Here is an 18661-nt window from a genome sequence, read left to right as displayed (position 1 = left end):
ATTCAGATTGGTCTTTGAGATTTCCGGGGCATCGGCCACTGAAGTGTATCCTCACAGCCACCAAGGCTAAAAACTTGGTTTTGTTTGTTTGTTGGTTTAAACATAAATCCTGAGATTCTCAGGAAACCAAATTCTGCAGCCAGTATCACATTCTGCAGAATCACAGTATATGTAATCTTCGTTCAATGTCTGCTCTATTGTTTTTCAGAGTTTGCTATAACTGTATTTTGCGTGTGTGTGGGTGTGGGAAGGTGCCTTGCGGCTTGCACCCTTGGGAAAGGTGGGATAAAAATCCTTTAAATAATAATAATTATTATTTAATAATTATTATTGTTTAAATAATTATTTGTTTGTTATTTCTCTGTGTAAACTGCCCTGAGCCATTTTTGGAAGGGCGGTATAGAAATCAAATTATTATTATTATTTCTTGTTTACACAGTCAGACAGGTGTTATTGACTGGTTTGTTTTATCCAGACATCGAGTCCTTCCCAAGGACCTGGGATGGCTGAATCTTATTGTCAATTGTTATAGATATCATCGCAGAATATAGGCTGTTCCCAGTAAAGCTGCTTTCTGTAATTGGCTGATGGTGATTTCTGTGGCCCCTATGGTGTTGAGGTGCTCTTCAAGGTCTTTTGGAACTGCACAAAGGGCGCCAATTACCAGTGGGATTATTTGGGTCTTTTTCTGCCACAGCCTTTCAATTTCAATTTGTAGATCTTTGTATTTGGTGATTTTTTTCTATTTCTTCTATTCTGCTATCCCCTGGTATTGCTATGTCGATTATTTTCACTTGTTTTTCTTTCTTCTCGACTACAGTTATATCTGGTGTATTGTGTGGCAGATGTTTGTCTGTTTGTAGTCGGAAGTCCCATAATATTTTTACATCTTCATTTTCCACCACTTTTTCAATTTTATGGTCCCACCAATTTTTGGCTACAGGTAGCTTGTATTTTTTGCAGATGTTCCAGTGTATCATCCCTGCTACCTTGTCATGCCTTTGTTTGCAGTCAGTCTGTGTGATCTTTTTACAACAGCTGATTAGGTGGTCCACTGTTTCATCTGCTTCTTCACAAAGGCGGCACTTGCTGTTTGTGGTGGATTTTTCTACTTTTGCTCTTATTGCATTTGTTCATAGTGCCTGTTCTTGTGCAGCCAGTATTAAACCCTCTGTTTCTTTCTTCAAGTTGCCATTCTTAAGCCATTGCCAGGTCTTGGTGATGTCTGATTTTCCACTTATATTGTGCAAATATTGACCATGAAGGGGCATATTTCTCCATTTTTCTGCTCGGTTCTTGACTTGTTCTTTCTTGTAGGCCTGCTTTCTTTCATTGGTGTTGAATAGTTTCGCGTTATTGACCATTTGAAGTGCATCTTCTTAACTGTCCTTGATATATTCTTCAAGGCCTCTTTTCTCCTCCTCTACTGTTTGATGGACTTGCAGCATTCCTCTTCCACCTGAGCTGCGAGGGAGGTATAGCCTATCTACATCACTGCGGGGGTGCAGAACATGATTGATGGTCATGATTTTCCTGGTCTTACAATCTAGCGTCTCTAGCTCTGCCTGGGTCCAGTCTATTATTCCTGCAGTGTATCTGATAACAAGTATAGCCCAGGTGTTTATGGCTTGTATGGTGTTCCCACCATTGAGTTTGGACTTGAGGATTTTTCTAACTCTCCTGATGTATTCACTTCCAATTTTTCTTTTAACTTCAGTGTGTGCAATGTTATCAGCCTGGAGAATGCCCAAGTATTTGTAATGTTCTTTCTCTTCCAGGTTCTTGATCTTGCTTCCATTGGGCAGTTCTCTTCCTTCTGTTTTTGTTATTTTCCCTCTTTTCATTATTAATGCAGCACACTTGTCTAGTCCAAACTCCATTGCTATATCGCTACTGAATATACGGACAGTGCTTAGCAGTGATTCTATTTCTGACTGAGACTTTCCATACAACTTCAGATCGTCCATGTACAGCAGATGGTTGATTTTACTTGATGTTTTAGATGTTTGGTATTATTATTATTATTATTATTATTAATAATAATAATAAATGAACAAAATACAGTATCTGATTTTAGCCTCCTCCACTCTTGCGTCACACTGCTCTATCCTCCTCTCTCCCTTCAGCCTTTCCTGAAGTACCCTTGACTCAACTTACCAATTCTTGTGCTATTCCTGAATGTCAGTGGCAATCACCCACCTCACTTTCCACTCCTCTCTTACACCCCTAATGTACCTGAAGGGACTGTCACGTCTATGTTTTGTACAGCTCCTTGCACAGAGGGAGCTAATGAAATGTTACGTAATGGCGGGAGTTATCTGCTCCAAACAATGTCCAGATCAGGAGACTGACTGGGTTAAAAGGGTCAGGAAATTATAACCTAGGTTTTCAAACTGTGAGTTGAGAGTGGATGGGATAGGGAGGTCATGAGAGCGGAGCCTTAGGAGTGATCCATGGCTGCTGTATCTGAGGGCTCTCTTCCTGAGACCCTGAACAGGAACTCTGCAAGCCGCAGTCAAGGGCTCCGTTCCTGCCATCTGCATAAATGCCTACAGCAGGCCTGCACAACATATGGCCTGCAGGCAGGGGGAAGGGCGGCAGGAGCAATGGCAAGGGGCTACGGGACCAGGGGGCTGGGACAGGCGCTGCCGCCACTCACTGCCTGCTGCCGCTCTCCCTCACTCCCGAGCCACTCTGCTGCCATTGGGGCAGGGAGCTTCCAGGGAATGAGGGCACATGCACCCTGATGGACACACAGAGCACATGCACCCTTATTCCTAGAAGACTCCCAGCACCATTGGCAGCAGAGGGGCTCAGAAGGCAGGGAGTGCAATGGCGGGCGGCAGTGGTAACTCATGCCTTTGTTACCTCTCGTTTGGATGACTGCAACGTGCTCTACCTAGGGTTGCCTTTGAAAATGATTCAGAAGCTTCAACTAGTCCAGAATGCAGCGGCCTGCCTCCTCCTGGGTGGCCGTAGATTTGATAGCATCACACCTCTTTTATGGTTGCTGCACTGGTTGCCTGTTCGCTTCCGGGTCCAATTCAAAGTGCTGGTTCTCACCTACAAAACCCTTATGGGCTTAGCACCTGTATATCTCCGGGATCGCCTCTCTCGGCCAGTTGTATCCCGTCCTGTGAGGTCTTCTCAGCTGGCCCTCCTTAGTGTCCCAGGCCCTGGTGCAGTGCGTGGTGCCTGGGCCCGTCGGAGGGCCTTCTCTGTGGCCACTCCTCTTCTTTGGAACACCCTTTCCCCCCGGATGCATCCAGCCCCCTCCTTAATGGCTTCTAAGGCCCTTCTTAAGACCTACCTTTTTTGCCCGTCTTTTGCCCTTTAATTTTACACACACACACACACACACACACACACACACACACACACACACATAGTGAGTGGTATTATTGTTGTCCACCACCTAGAGTCTTTGGAGGAGGTGGTATATAAGAAAATGTTAATAAACAGATAAATATCTAATATCGATTCAGCTCAATCTACACATTCTTACAGAGCCAGATACAGGAGCAGGCAATCTGCTGGAGGCACTGATCATTTTAGTTATTCTGAAAATTAAAAAGTTCCTCTAAGATTAGAAACGTTTGTTTTTATTTGCTTCTGTATGGCATGAATAAATACAGATCCATGCATGCACACTTACCATCTTGCATGATAGTGATAAGTTATGGGTGCAGATCATGCATAAAAGGGGCTATATATGCAGTGAACAAATGAGGGGGCACCAAAACAAATTGAGCCCCCCCCCCAACAAAGATGCTCCTTGCTTGCAGTGCCATTTGGTCTTGGGCGAGCCCTGAATTCTTGCGCATGCCAACATGAACAAAAATCTCCACATGCTCACCAACTCACCAGATGGTTGGCTGTGGAGCTTGAGGAGTAGGAGTTGAGAAAGAGGCTCCAAATTTAAAATTTTAAAAAGAGGGACAGGACCTTTCCCTGCAAGCAGGAACTGTGATGAAGCAATCCTAGATTCGGTGTGAGTGCAGGGTAGGGAAGCGAAGGATCTAACTGGTTCAAGGAAGGGGAGCCTCTTACCTTTGAAAAGTGGTGCGATGTTCCATACATTGATGCTCCCGGCCTTCATGAACTGCCCCAAGGAAATTTCCAGGAAGAAGATGGGAATTCCGCCAATGAGGGCAATAAGAATGTAAGGGATGAGGAACACACCTGTAGCCAGGTGAGCAGCACAAAGTAAGCAACAGTCCCCAACTCTTCAATCCCAGCCCCTCCAAACCCCTCCCCATAGCTATGTGTACTCAGTGCTAAAACAATCCAAAGCGATGGGAAACATCCATACTAGCTAGCCACAACAAAGCACCACCGAAATCAATGAGACAAGTTAGTCATAACTAACTTAAGTCTCATTAATTTCAATAGCACTTCCTGACTTAATCTGGATGTTGCCCACTGTGCCAAGGTAACACAAATCTTGTAACAAGAGAAGCTACATTGTGTGGCATACATGAACTAGTCAAGCAAGCATGGCTTTTCTTCTTTTGCAAAACGCATCCTGTATTTGTTTGGGTTTTTACTATTTTTGCATTTTTATTTTTATTTTGCTGCTGTTAGTTGGGTGGGAGGGACACAGGAATCTAACACAAGGCATGGAAGACCCATCCACTAGAAATCATATTCAGCCACTGTTTAGCATCTGAAGCAACATCAGGCATAGAACATTTGCCAGCTTTTCTCTCGTTCCACAGAACTGCACACACAACCAACGCTTCTTAGTGCCACAACTCAACACCCACCCCTGTTTCATAGAAACGCGCCCTCCTCCCAGTTCCATCTAGAGATACTTTGTTGGCAAGGCAGAAAGCTCTATGTACAAATAATTGTAAAACATACAGAGGAAGGACAGATCCTTGAGAGAGTTGCTACTAGGGAGTTGGAAAGAGGCTAGATACAAAACAGAATATATTGTTCTCTGTCATTCTCCTGCCAGCATTTGTCCTCCTGGACGTCTCTGAACTCTTCCACAAGTATCTGTTCTGAAGTATTTTTTCACATGCACAGGCCCAGAAAGGGTCTTTCTCAAGTTAAATGGCTACAACATTGAAGGTTTCACTGGATGTTGCTGCCATCCCTCAAGCCTCTCCTCCTCCCCAAATAGCCTTTGCTTTTCCTGTCCCCATTGTGGCACTGGCATGCCAGGCCCATGGCTGTGAGTGACAGGCCTGTGTGTTCACAGCGCACACACGTGGGTCTCAGTGTGAATCGCCCCAGGGGATACTATTTATATCCCAGGTCCCTGGGCGAAGGGAAGGCCCAGTGCTGCTTCTCTTCCTGAAAATCCTGTCTAAGAGGATAATCTTGGGGATGTAAGATCTTTCCCATGGGGATTAGCAAGGCAGTAGTTGGGGAAACCCATTCATCAATGGGAGCTGGAGAGGGTCATCCATAACGCAGGGATTGCAAACTCATGTGTGTGTGTGTGTGTGTGTGTGTGTGTGTGTGTGTTGGAGGTGGGGAGTGGTATGACTCTGGCAGTGTGTTTGTGTAAGACCTGGAGGAGTGTGGACAGGCATGTGTCCACACACAGTTCACACACAGGACTTTAACTATCAAACCTGAATTAAGGCTGTTCCACTAAGGAGTGCAGATAGAAGCTCATATGACTGAATGCATATTGTGGAAAAAATCCTTCTGCACACAAAAGTAAATGTCAGGGAGAAGGGTTCTAGCACAGTCTTTCCCGTGACATGCTAGCTTTCTAAGTGAAGATAATTTTTTATATACAAGTGTATTCAGTTACATAAGCCACCACCTGCAGCTGGTACAGTTGCACAGATTTACCACATCAATGAAAACAAGCCACATCTAGAGCTCCCTAGTGCTGGGAATCTGTTTTCAACCCCAACCCCACCCCAAATATTTTGGTCCTGAGGTAGCAAAATCCAGAAAAATGAATGGACACTGTGCAAAAGCAAGGTTGTGTCCCACACTTCAGAGGTCCCTGTCTCTGATGTTGTTCTCCTTCATGGTGCCCAATAACTACTGCATCATGGTAGGACCATTTCTGTTTCAAAGCCAGAAACAACTGCTGACATTTATGGAGAGGAGAGCTGGTCTTGTGGTAGCAAGCATGACTTGTCCCCTTATCTAAGCAGGGTCTACTCTGGTTGCCTATGAATAGGAGACCACATGTGAGCACTGTAAGATATTCCCCTCAGGGGATGGAGCCACTCTGGGAAGAGCAGAAGGTTTCCAGTTCCCTCCCTTGCTTCTCCAAGATAGGACAAGACTTTTTTATTTTTATAGGACAAGACTTTTTTTTAATTGAACCAACAAACTGAGAGAGATTCCTGCCTGCAACCTTGGAGAAGCCACTGCCAGTTTGTGAAGACAATACTGAGCTTGATGGACCTATGGTCTGACTCAGTATATGTCAGCATCCTACGTGCCTATGTAAGACAAGAACAACTCTGAGAATGTTCTCTCTCTCTCTCCCTCTCCAGAATAACTACAGCCCAGAGTAACTTCCACACGTTTGGGATTAGCGAGTTGAGATTCCGAATACAGAACATGACTTCTGGGCATATGACTAAGAGGCATCTGTTGGGCCACTGTGGGAAACAGGACGCTGGACTAGATAGGCCTTGGGCCTGATCCAGTAGGGCTGTTCTTATATTCTTATGCTCACATTTCATCCCCAGCACTTTCCATTGTTTGAAATAACTCAGTGAATGATAGTTCAGTTGGGGGATTTAGGGATCTCTAACAGGATTTTCAGCACCCTCTCCAAACTACACTACAGTTCCTAAGATTCTTTGAGAGGGAAGCCATGATAGTTAAACAGGTATCCTCTATAATAAAAGCCTTGGGTGTGCGCCCGTGTCTCTGCGCCTGTGACTTCCTTAGCCGTTCTGGGCATGAGCAGAGCGCATGCCCAGAATGTCCGAGGAAGATACGGCTGCAGGCACCAGGCGGCCATGTTGGCTGGATGGCCGGCCCGGCCATGGGAAGGCCGGAAGCAGTGGCCGCGGGAATGGAGGGACTGTGGGGAGGGCAGAGGCGGCAGCGGCGGGCGGCACTCTTGGCGGCGGCGGCGGAACTCTCCGCCCAGCCGCCCACAGCGACGGCGGCACTCTCGGCCCGGCCACCCACAGCGGACGCTGAGAGGGAGGGGAGGGTGAGAGAGAGGGGTGGGAGGGGGAGGAAGGGCAAGAGAGTGGGGTGGGAGGGAGGGGAAGAGAGGCAAGAGTGTGGGGCAGAAGGGAGGGAGGGAGAGTGGGGCAGGAGAGAGAAGGGAACAGCCAGCCCCAAAGAGCGAGCTGCAATAGCGGTCTACTAGCGCCCGTTAATTTAACGGGCTTAAATTCACTAGTACAACCAATAAACTTTGCATTTTAGATATGTCACGACCACTGCCTTTATAGATCAGAAAGGCAGAAATTAGAGATGAAGGTGACAACAAAACCACCCCTGATGCTATTCATTTTTCATTGAACATTATGAGACCGTTGCCCATGTGAATGAGATCCAAGGCTACAAACAGAGTTTTGCCTCAAACACAAAAGTTCCAAACGGAAGCAGTTTACTTATTCATCTGCCAGCCACTGACTGACTGGATCTCAATCAAAATGTTATTGCACAACCAACCCTCAGAAATGGCTGCATGGGCCTAATTGTTCTGTGGTTTTTAGACAGCTGAATACCTTCCTGGCTGGCTGAGGATTAAATGAAGGCGATGCCCTGTGTCACTTTCACTCAGAGGGGAGGCAGTGGATTATCCCAGCCTCCTCATGAGCCAATACCCCTCAGCCACTTTCCCTAGAAAGCACTGGAAGACGGGAGAAAAGGCAATCCAGGCCAGAGAGTTTGTCCACCAAAGGCCTCTTTATCCCCTACGCCGGCCCTGGCCTAACCTCAACCAACTGACAATCCCTTTCACTCCAAAGTGCTCCTTCCTTCACACAGCTTTCTGCTCCTCTCATTACAGCTCCCTCTCTGCCCCCTTCCCCATACCCTTCATTTTCCTGATGAAAATACAGACATGCCTGTGAATGTGCGGGGGGGGGGGGGCGCAGCCAAGCAACCCGGGGAGGTCTTGACGACCAGCATGCCACACATGGAAAGCAGGTAATTAAGTGCATGCCAAGCCCATGATTCCAGATCCCAACACAGGGGAACCAAGCCCATACCCGCCCACGTTTTGCAGATGATCATCAGGACACAACCAATGCTCATACCAAGGGCTACGACCCAAGCCCCCTACCCACTATTAGATATGGCTGAAGATGGGAGCCCACTCCGTGTGTGCCCTGCATGCGGATTTAGTGCTGTATCCCCATTTACAGGCAGGTACACTAGAGACACGATCTATCCACCCACCCACTTGCAGATGCAGTTTCTAGAGACTCTTGGGTGGGAGACGATCATCAAAAATGACGACTCCAGCAACTCACATGGGGGGGGGGGAGGCATCCCCAAGAGACTAAAACAAGGACAGTGATTTACCAGCGACAGGTTCCAACAACTAGGGACTGTCCCCGGTAAACAGAGACAATTGGAGCCTAGACTGCTCCATCTAGCTTCTTTGATTGCCTGGATAATTTCCCCTGCTTCTGAGCTCCTATAAGCCTCAAAATGTTATTAGAGAGGTTTAAACTCTTGCCCTGTCGAGGCTGAGAGTCAAGAGAGGCTTGGTGGCCATGCTAAAGCTTGCTTCTGTCATGGCCCCCTTCCTTATTGGCCTGAAGAAATCATTTCTTTTTGCAGAGCCTTGGGCTTCAGCAGGACAAGACCTGGACCCTCCAGTCCGATGGGATCACTCTTGGACATCCCCATAGACACACAGAAGAACACACCATCTCTAGGCCCTCTGGCAGTCTGGTTCTGGCAGTCTGTTGGGTGCTGGCTCAACTCAAGTCCATTCAATGAGACTTTATTAGCATAACAAGATATACAAGTAATGTCAAAACACCTGGGAAGACAGATCCCAGATCTTTCCAGTGAACGGGGAAAGGAAAAACAATTCATCCCACCCAGAAGGTGCAAGAATAACACAGCTAGGGCCTCCGTAGAGTGTTGCTTTCTGTGTTTCAATCCTGTCCATTTCTCTTTCAGTAGCAGGTGGCTGCCTACGGGACACCGCATAAGCTCTTCTGCCTTGGGGCTGAGAAGTTTCTCTCTCTTCTTTTTTAAAACAACAGGGTTGGAATCTGTTTATGCCATCTAAATTCATTCTCCGTGAACGTCATCGGCACATAGGAAGCTGCCATCTACTGAGTCAGACTCTCGGTTCATCTAATTCAGTACTGTCTCCTCTGGCTAGCAGCCGCCTCCAGGGCTATATAGGAGTCTCTCCCAGCCCTACCTGGAGATGCCAGGGACTGAACCTGGGACCTTCCGCAGGTGAAGCAGATGCTCCACCACTGGGCTCCATCCCCATCCCCAATGTCAGATGGAGACTGGCTCCAGGGAGAGTCTGCCAAAGCATAAGCTGCAATCTGCGTATACAACATTATCAATAAAAATGGCAGACTTTATTTCAAATTTTCTAGAGCGCAACAAGATGAGGATTAAATTAAAAAAAAAAAGCAAAGGTACCACCTTTGAGCCACCTTAAAGGTCGCAGCGGGGAAATGCTTGACTAACAAGCAGAAGGTTGCCGGTTCGAATCCTCGCTGGTACCGATATTGGGCAGCAGCGATATAGGAAGATGCTGAAAGGCATCATCTCATCCTGCGCGGGAGGAGGCAATGGTAAACCCCTCCTGTATGCTACTCAAGAAAACCACAGGGCTCTGTGGGCGCCAGGAGTCGAAATCGACTTGACGGCACACTTTACTTGACCACCTTTGGAGGATCATGTGGTTTATGGAGCCAACTTTGTCAGTGTGATCAGCGTCCTCTGCAACACTAGCTAGCACATTCGCCCTTTGCTGTCAGAGCGTGGACTGTATTTTAGGACTGCATTTTAATCCTGCTTTCCCAAGGAGCTCAAGGCAGTATGCACCATCTCCTGCCCAGCCCTTTTAATCTTCACAACGATCCGGAGAGGTAGGTTAGGCTAAGAGAGGGAGAGACTGGCCCAAAGTCAGCCAGTGAGCTTCATCCCTGAGCAGGGGGTTGAGCTCAGGTCTCCCTGGTCCAAACCTGGCATCACACTGGCTCTGTACACATACCAGAGAGGGAACTCGGCAGGGGGAAATGTATGCAGGGATGTCAGCTGGGCTCAGTCATTTTCCCCAGGGAGCCTGTGTGTGTGTCTGTGTCTGTGTGTGTGTGTGTGACATCATCACAGTCATGCTCGCCAATGGCACAAGAAAGCCTGCAGATCCACTGCCGACCTTCCGACTGTGCCTGTCTTCCTTTCGAGAAGAAACGAGGGGAGAAAAACTCATTCCATCCTAGGGGAGACTATGGAGATGGTAAACTTGGCATCATGCTATGCAGTCACTTGGCACTAGACCAGAGACAGAACCACAGTGAGCACGATGACGCCCAGTGGGATTCAGAGGCCGAGGGAGGTAGGCGACTCCCTTCAATGAGGCAGGGCGAGGCGGTCACCTCGGGTGCAAGGAGGCACATAAGGAGCAGCAAGTGTTGCTTCCCTGCTACCACAGGCCCCACTCACTGCCCTCCCTGCTGGCCCCACCCTTCCTCTTCTTTTCCTTCTTCTCGCTGCCGAGGTGAGCTAGGAATGCCCCTTCCTTGGCTTAGTGGCATAGCCCAAGAGTGTTAGCCCACGGGCCACTGCCTCAGCAGCACAGCCACAGAATGCCAAGCAGCGGCACCCATCTAGTGAGTGGGGGGGGGCGCCATATCGTCCTTCACCCTTGGGCTGACTCCATCCCACCCCCGCCACAGAAGCTTCAGGTGCCATGTGAGGATTCAAGCTAGCCTGGAAGCCATGCCCTCTAGCCTGCAAGCCAAGAAGCGTGAGGGTCTGGCTGCGATCAAACTCTTTATGATGGGAGGACTGAACTCTGTGTGTGCAGAGTCACTGTAGTCATAACTGCATCGACATCTGTTCTGGGGGCTGAGCCCTGGTTTTGAGAAGAGGCTATGGTGCTCAGCTTAAACCCTGGTGATGCCCATCTCCTTTGCCCCGCGTCCTGGCAAATTTGTCCTTCCCATTGACTTTGGCCATACACTTTGAGCACTAGGTTGTGCCCATTAAACACACCTGAGTGGAAATGAATTATTCCTTGCTTCTCATCAACTTGCTTCTCCACATCCCTCCCCGTTCCATCAGTTAAACATGGACCAATCACGAAGCAGATTGTGCTGATGTCTCATCTTTGACCATAACAGGTCAGGCACTCTATTGAGCTTTAATGAGTAGAAGCAGGTTTGCCCAGGAGTTCTTGTTCAGGCTCTCTGCAGATCCAGGCAATGGACACTGCGCCAAGGACACCCTTAGCTCATGCCAGGGGATGTTATGGTGTATAGGTTTTATGACTTGTCTAAACATTAGACTGCCTAAATTCTATTTTCAGGGCTCAGGAGTGTGTTTGGGCCTCTAGGGAAACTCAGAAAACTGTTTCCTCCATCTTGCCCCTTATACACACATACCCCAGTGGTGGCATTTTTGGGTGGGTAAGCCGTGTCCAACATGTTAGGTTTCTGAAACAGAAATGGGAGGGCAAGCACTTTTTGCCCACCCAACATTTGCCAAAATAATGGGGAATGTGGGGACAGAAGGGGCATTTACCAGGGGAGAGGGTTTACGAAAGAGTAGGTGTTATGCCTTCCTGTGCCCCCTGATTCTCCCCTGCAAACACCCCTCCTCTGAGGCAGTATTGCCTCCAGTCAGTTTTGAAGCCTGTCTGAGGGGAGGGGAATTACAGGGAAGGGAATTAACTGATAAGTGGTTAAACATCCACTTTCATCCACTGATGCTGCTCTCCAGTTGTTCCCTGCACTAGCGTTGCAAGCCAATGTGTATAGTGGTTGGCGTGTTGTACAAGGACTGGGGAGACTTGGGTTCAAATCCCTGCTCAGCCATGAGGCTCACTGGCCAGTCACTATCCCTCAGCCAAACCTACATCACAAGGTTGTTGTGAGGTTTAAATGGGGAGGAGTCATATATATCATCCTGATCTCCTTGGAGGAATGGTGAGATAAAACTGTGAATGAATGAATGAATGAATGAATACAAGGAAAATGCTCTGTTTTTCTCCTCTTCTTCTTCTTCTTCTTACATTTATATCCCGCTCTTCCTCCAAGGAGCCCAGAGCAGTGCACAACATGCTTAAGTTTCTCCTCACAACAACCCTGTGAAGTAGGTTAGGCTGAGAGAGAAGTGACTGGCCCAGAGTCACCCAGCTAGTATCATGGCTGAATGGGGATTTGAAGTCGGGTCTCCCCAGTCCTAGTCCAGCACTCTAACCACTACACCACGCTGGCTCTCTATGTCTTATGTCTAGCTTGGTCTCAGGTCACCGCCAAAAGCAGCCCTACGAAAAGACAAAGTGAGGCAGTGGTTTTTGAATGCCTTTAATGATGACAGGCTTAATCGACCAGGAAGATCTCTTGCACAACTCTCACTGAAATGGATGGGGAGCTACACAAGAGCATGGTAGAGGCAAAGAGGACAGTACTGCTCTTATGCAGCGCCCGTCCATCTCAGGGTGTGTTGTGCAGGAGATGTTCCTTGTGCCATATTTTTATTAAAGAAACAGTATATGTGACTGAGTGTGTGTGTGTGTGTGTGTGTGTGAGTGAGACAGACTTTTTAACCTCTGGCACAAAAATGTCAGGCTGCTTTAAGTCATAGCTCTGCATACCAACAGACCCATGAGTCAGGCAGGGTGCAGGGATGGACGCGTGAATCCTGCATCATGGTCATGAGTCCTTTGGGCCCGGGAGCCAGTGGCTGCCAGACAAGGAGGGGCACTACAGCTGTGAAGGAGGGGCGAGTGGGCCATGGTCAGGCTGGGGGCACCTACCGCATTGCTGTGCTCCTCTCTGGTAGTGCTGCCCCCTTGTGTCAACTCCTGCCCACCACAACCAGCTGGGCACAAGCCTCCTCACCTGCTTATGCCACCTGCCCCTAAGCCATGATTCTTTTTGCGGGGCCTGGGGCGGGGGTGTGTGGATATTGTTGTCCCATGCAAAGGACGCTGTCCGGCACTCCCAGTGGCAAGGTGGAGGCTGCACTTTGCTCCTTGCCTAGCAATAACGGTGCGGGATGGTACATTCAGACAGGACAGTGCCGTGCCGAGCTGCCTCTTGCCCTGCCCTCCCATGCATTTCCAGTTAAGACAGGATCCTTCCTGCATTTAATCATGCCTATCTTACACCCTCATCCATCATCTTCTCCTGCACAGACAGCATCTCATCCTTTGCACCCTTCCCTGCAACTTCTCCACCCATTGAGAAGAATCGCTTTCTCATGTGATTTCTCAATGCCTTGTGTTGATAAGAGGAAAGGGGAGATTTTCCTCGCATATCTCCACCCAAGATCTCTTTTTTACAGGACAATGTCATGCACAAGGGTAACTCCCTTCCCAGCACCCAAGTTCAGGATCCCATCTGTTGCCTTCTGGCAAGATTCCCTACGTGATGTTATGACTCACTGTTGAAAGTGAAAGTTTGGGAATAATTTCTGAAATGCAACCTGCAAGACTTTTTCCGGAGGAGGGGGGAGGCTGCAATCCTATACTCACTTATTTGGGGGTAAAGGTAAAGTGTGCCGTCGAGTGGGTATCGACTCCTGGCAACCACAGAGTGCTGTGGTTGTCTTTGGTAGAATACAGGAGGGGTTTGCCATCACCTCCTCCCATGCAGTATGAGATGATGCCTTTCAGCATCTTCCTATATCGCTGCTGCCCGATATAAGTGTATCCCATAGTCTGGGAAACATACCAGTGGGTATTCGAACCGGCAACCTCTGGCTTGCTAGGCAAGTCATTTCCCCATTGCACCATTAGGTGGCTATTTGGGAGTAAACCCCCTTAATCTAATGGGACTGGCTCAATCCGGGGGGGGGGGATCTGCTGCCCCCCCCCACTCTGGACACTGGTGAAATGCAAGACCCCAGGGCTCAAGATTGCCTGGCAGTCTCACTCTGAAGTTTGGATCTTCATGATCCCAGGTGAATGTAGGGCTGGTTGTAAGTACACAAGTACACAGGGGAAGGCACTCTGCAGATGCCCAGAATCCACAGTTTCACCCTGACTTTTGAAAGAGGTCCCAGGGCTAAATGCCAAGAGCAATAATTCAGCTCTGTCCTTGCTCCCTGTAGCCAACGGACCCTATCATTGGCCTTCCAGTGGCTCCTAAGTGATATTCTTCTTGCTGCTGTTGGGGATTTCCGAATACATCCTTGTCCCTTTAGTTCAGGACGTTTGCCAGGTCACAGGAGGAGATCCTTACAGAGCTCCAACCTTCATTTCAAGGCTGAGTGCTCTAGCAGATTCCCTCTCCCGCTGGCCAGGACCAGAATGGTCCTTGGATCTCACTCTCGGTAAAGGACAATGCCCCGCCCGCGCATCTCTGGGTTGCAAAGGGTCCCCTGCCCAGATTCCTCTACTAAAGGATCACATCGCACCACCGGATCCAGAGGATGCTCACTCGGACACCGGAGCCCGTCCCCCTGGCAAGAAAAGGGCTGGAACCCGACCAGACCCTCCCTTCATCCCAAAGCGGATCTTCCCCCACCCCATCCGCCCACCTCCCACCCCGCCACGTGCCCGCAGGCTGCTCACCTCCCCCGTTCTTGTAGCACAGGTAGGGGAAGCGCCACACGTTGCCAAGACCCACGGCGAAGCCCACGCAGGACATGATAAAATCCATCTGCCGGGTCCAGGTCTCCCTCTCGCGGGCCGGCAAGGCCCGGGCCGGCCCGGGGGGCTCCGTGTCCTCCCCTTTGCCCGCGGCGGGGGCTCCCTGGCACATGGCGGCGGGGTGCCCCGTCTTTTTCTCTGGCTGTTCCACGGAGACGCTGTAAATGCCGCCGCAGCCGCTGCTCTCCGACGAAGCCCCCTTGGCCATGCCGCCGGGGGGGACCCCCGACTCCCGGCCGCCCCCCTCCAGGCGGATCGGGGCGATGCTCGAAGGCGGGTGGGCAGAGGGGCGCTGTGGGTGCGGGGAGAAGCCCCCTCGGAAGGGCGAGCGGGAGGCGGCGGCGTGGGGGGGGGTGTCTGTGGCGCGGGAGGGGCTCGCAGGGGCTCGGCTGTGGGGTTGGTTGGGGGGGGTTGGCAGCGACTCAGAAACAATCCACGAAGCACTTGAAGGTCAACCTGAAAAACCTCATGTGTTCAGTGGACGCGGGGAAGGGGGGTGTCGGAGGGTGAAGGTCGGCGAAGGCAGCCGAGGGGGAACACCCCCGCAGGACCCCGCCCGGAGGCTTGGCAGGGGGTAGGGGTGGAGGGGGGAGGACGAGCCCTGTCCGTCCGCAGCGCGCCCGTCCGTCTAGGCTGGCTCCCTTGGCGCTTCTGCCGCGGCCGCCGCTGCTCAATCGCCTCCCCTTCGAAGCGGCTTGTTGGGCTTGCTGCTGCTGGAGGGAGCCCGCGTGACGTCAGCGCCCCTCCTTCTCTCCCACCACTGCCGCGGCGCCGCCGTCGCCGTGGAGCGGGCGGGGGGGAGAGAGAAGGAGGGACTCACTGGAGCGGTGGCGGGGGGCGGGGGGAGGCGATGGATTGCAGCGGCCGCCCGCGAAGGAGAGCTGTTCTCTTTCTTCTCCCCCCCCCCTCCCTGCACCAGTCCCCTCCCGCCCCCGCCGCGCTACGTCTTTCTGCTGCATTTATGTCTTTGGAATATGTGTGTTTTGCTTCCCGCTCCGAAAGGACATACTGTATACCTACGTAAAGAAGCGCAAGATTACGGCTGTATCCCGCCCCCCACCCGCTCACCCGCCATGCATACAGACGATGCGGGCAGGCTGTGCCTATACGTGCCTGCCTGGGAGTGCAGTCCCGCTAAATTCAGGGGCACTTTCCGGCAAGCGGGTCCAGACGATCGTGCTCTACATTCACGATCACGAACATGGCAATAATACTAACAAATCTCCCGCAACATTAACCACCCTCCCTCCCAGGGCGCCTTCATCTCCAGCCTTTTCCATTTTACTTCAACTCTCCCCCGCCACTGCCACAAGGGTTAATTTCTACAAAGAAATGGGCCGGGCCTGAAGCCTTCGTCGTCCTCGTTATGAGCGAGAAAGTCCGCTCCTCGCAGCTCGATCCTCGTCAACAGATTGATTCTCTGAATTGGATTTACTGCTTTGTGCTTAAGATCCCAATCCCAGAGAGGCAGACGCGGCACAGCGCGACTCCTTTCACCGAAGTCAATCCTGTGGCATGCAGTTATGCGCTTACTCCCAAGTAGGCGCCTAGTAGCGTCAGGGTTGCAGCAAACCGTAAAAGAGTCTTGTGTGGCTCCTTAATGTCATAATAAAATGTCACAAGACTCTTTCTGTGTGTTTCCTGTAGCACGGAGGCTGCAAGCCTATGCCCTGACTGTGCCTTAGGTACTATTCACTTACTACCATATACTTGCGGCGCCTTAAGTTAAAACTCTTGTTTGCTTTAAGAAATTAAGGCACTTTTTGCGTTAATCCCCGATGTGTGCAGGCTGCAGTTAGTGATGCTTGGGGGAGGGGGGGAACTTAGCCCATGCTCAGAGGCACTCTCCTCTCTCTTATTACTGAACGGATGTGTTGCTGTCTGTCTTCCCACCACCACCACCCCATTCCATCACACACACACACACCCCATTCCAGCCTGTGCTCTCTGTCTCTCTTACTTACACACACATTTGCTTAGGGCAGGAGGGGCTCACTTGTGTGATAGAGCAACGGGAATAAGGAAATACTGTTCGGGCGGTCTGGAATACATCTTTCGTAAGGGCAGCCACGTGAGTCTGTGTAGCAATTCTATAGCAAAGAATCTTGTGGCTTCACTCTAATGGATTTATTTCCGCAGAAGGACTGCAGCCGCCGGCTTCGGACGCTCTGAACACTGAGCTTGCGCCAAGCACATAGTAGCCACTGGACAGGTGCCCGTGAGCAGCCCCACAAGCTCCGGAGCACAGCCGCCCTCGTCGTTAGCTCGGAGAAGAGAAAATTGAGGGGGCGGGCGAGGGGGAGAGACATGATCGCTGTTTTCAGCTGTCTGAATTGCTGTCGCGGAGGAGGAGGAGGAGGAGGAGCAGCAGCGGGCTTCATCTCCGTTGCTTCTGAGGGCAGGACTGGGACCAGGGTAGTTCTGAAATTACAAGGAAGCAGAACGAGGCTAGAGACATCCAGAGGAATTGCCTTCCTGTAGGAGTTGCTTAACCGTCCGTGTAGTAATCTGCTACCTGCCGTGATGGGCTCCCCTTCGCTGGAGGTTTCCGGCCATCCCTCACAGGGACACGGCAGCAGACCTGTCCACTGAACAAGGGGGTTGGTCTACAGGACCTCTGAGGTCCCTTCCAATTCTAGAAGTCTATGATTCATCAGATACAGGATGAAACCTATCTTGACGAAGTCCACTGCAGTACATGGGAGCATATGCTATAATCAACATGTTCGTCTTTAATGTGTGAATCAGTCGATGGAACCAACAACTTCTGCATCTTAACTCTCCTGGCCCAGACCCCCTGGTTACAGTTACTCAGTGGACAATGAAATGCATTTTATACATGGAAGACAGCAAAAGAGTCACGTGGCGTCTTAAAGACTAACAAATTTGTTGTGGCATCATCTTTCATGCTCCAGAGCCCATGTCATCAGATGCTTTGTCATGGACTCTGCCCCCACAAAAGAGGATGCCACAATAAATTTTTTAGTCTCTACGCTAACACAGGGCTCTTTGTTGTGTTTGCTGCGACAGGCTAACACGACTACTACGCCTCTAGACTTGGTGCATGGCTGGAGGAGGCACTTCCCTCTTCGGTTTCACCTTCACATCGTCTAAGCTTTGATCCAGGCATCCAAAAAGGTCCCAGGGCTAAGAGCAGGGTGAACCCAGACTCAAGGAAGCCTCCCAGCCAGCCAGTTACAGTTGCCCCATGGCTGCATCACAGTCACATCATGATGATGGGATGAATGCATTGCCCTGTTGGTAAGAACAAACAAACATGGCAGCAGCTAATGCAGCGCTATTGATTGCTACTGCCACCCAGACTCTCTATCAAGTTGGGCACTGGGCAGGGCCTCAAGGCTGGCTGTGGGCCTTCTGATGATCCTGGGCTCCCAGCCAGTGCTTGACTTGGCCAACAACGGATGAAGTTCCTGCTGTTTACACTAACTGGCAGCAGCTCTCCCTTTGAGTTTGAGATGGGGGTAGTTCCCAGCCTTACTTGGATTGACCCTGGGGCTTTCTGTGTGTCAAGCAGATGCCCTGCTCTTGAGCTAAGCTCCATCCGTTATGACACTTCTCACATTTCCTTCAAACCTCTCTGTTTGGCCTGGCCTTCCAGGGTTTGTAAACTGTTTAAAATGTTTTAATTGTTTATGGTTTGAAATGGTTTTGAAATGGTTTTGTAATGATTGTTTTTAAAGGACTGTTTCGTGGGTTTTATTTTTGCTGCTGTGCACTGCCCAGAGCCGTTTGGATGGGGAGGTATATTAACGTCATACATAATTAACTAATAAGTAAGGGAGAGCCAGTCTTGTGGTAGCAAGCATGACTTGTCCCCTTAGCTAAGCAGGGTCCGCCCTGGTTGCATATGAAAGGGAGACTAGAAGTGTGAGCACTGTCAGATATTAT

General features: G+C 50.1%; 1 protein-coding gene across 3 annotated transcripts in view; it reads right to left on the bottom strand.

Moving 5' to 3' along the window:
• Positions 1–15481, bottom strand: part of SLC6A8 (solute carrier family 6 member 8) — a 37973-nt gene extending 22492 nt beyond the window's left edge. Inside the window, exons 1-2 of one of the 3 annotated variants that reach the window (XM_053296055.1) lie at positions 14675–15481; positions 4051–4182 (exon numbers count right to left, since the gene is read on the bottom strand). In XM_053296055.1, the coding sequence (XP_053152030.1) occupies positions 4051–4182; positions 14675–14960 (418 nt within the window). In that variant the 5' untranslated portion in view covers positions 14961–15481. Of the gene's footprint in view, positions 1–4050; positions 4183–8475; positions 8480–14674 lie in introns of those variants that run through there. The other 2 variants (XM_053296056.1, XM_053296057.1) reach the window with 2 other exon arrangements.
• Positions 15482–18661: the final 3180 nt, after the last annotated feature.

Source organism: Hemicordylus capensis, chromosome 2 (genome assembly GCF_027244095.1).
Source record: "Hemicordylus capensis ecotype Gifberg chromosome 2, rHemCap1.1.pri, whole genome shotgun sequence".
Taxonomy (NCBI): domain Eukaryota; kingdom Metazoa; phylum Chordata; class Lepidosauria; order Squamata; family Cordylidae; genus Hemicordylus; species Hemicordylus capensis.
The sequence above is the reverse complement of the archived record's forward strand: the minus strand, read 5'-3'. Positions and strand labels throughout refer to the sequence as shown.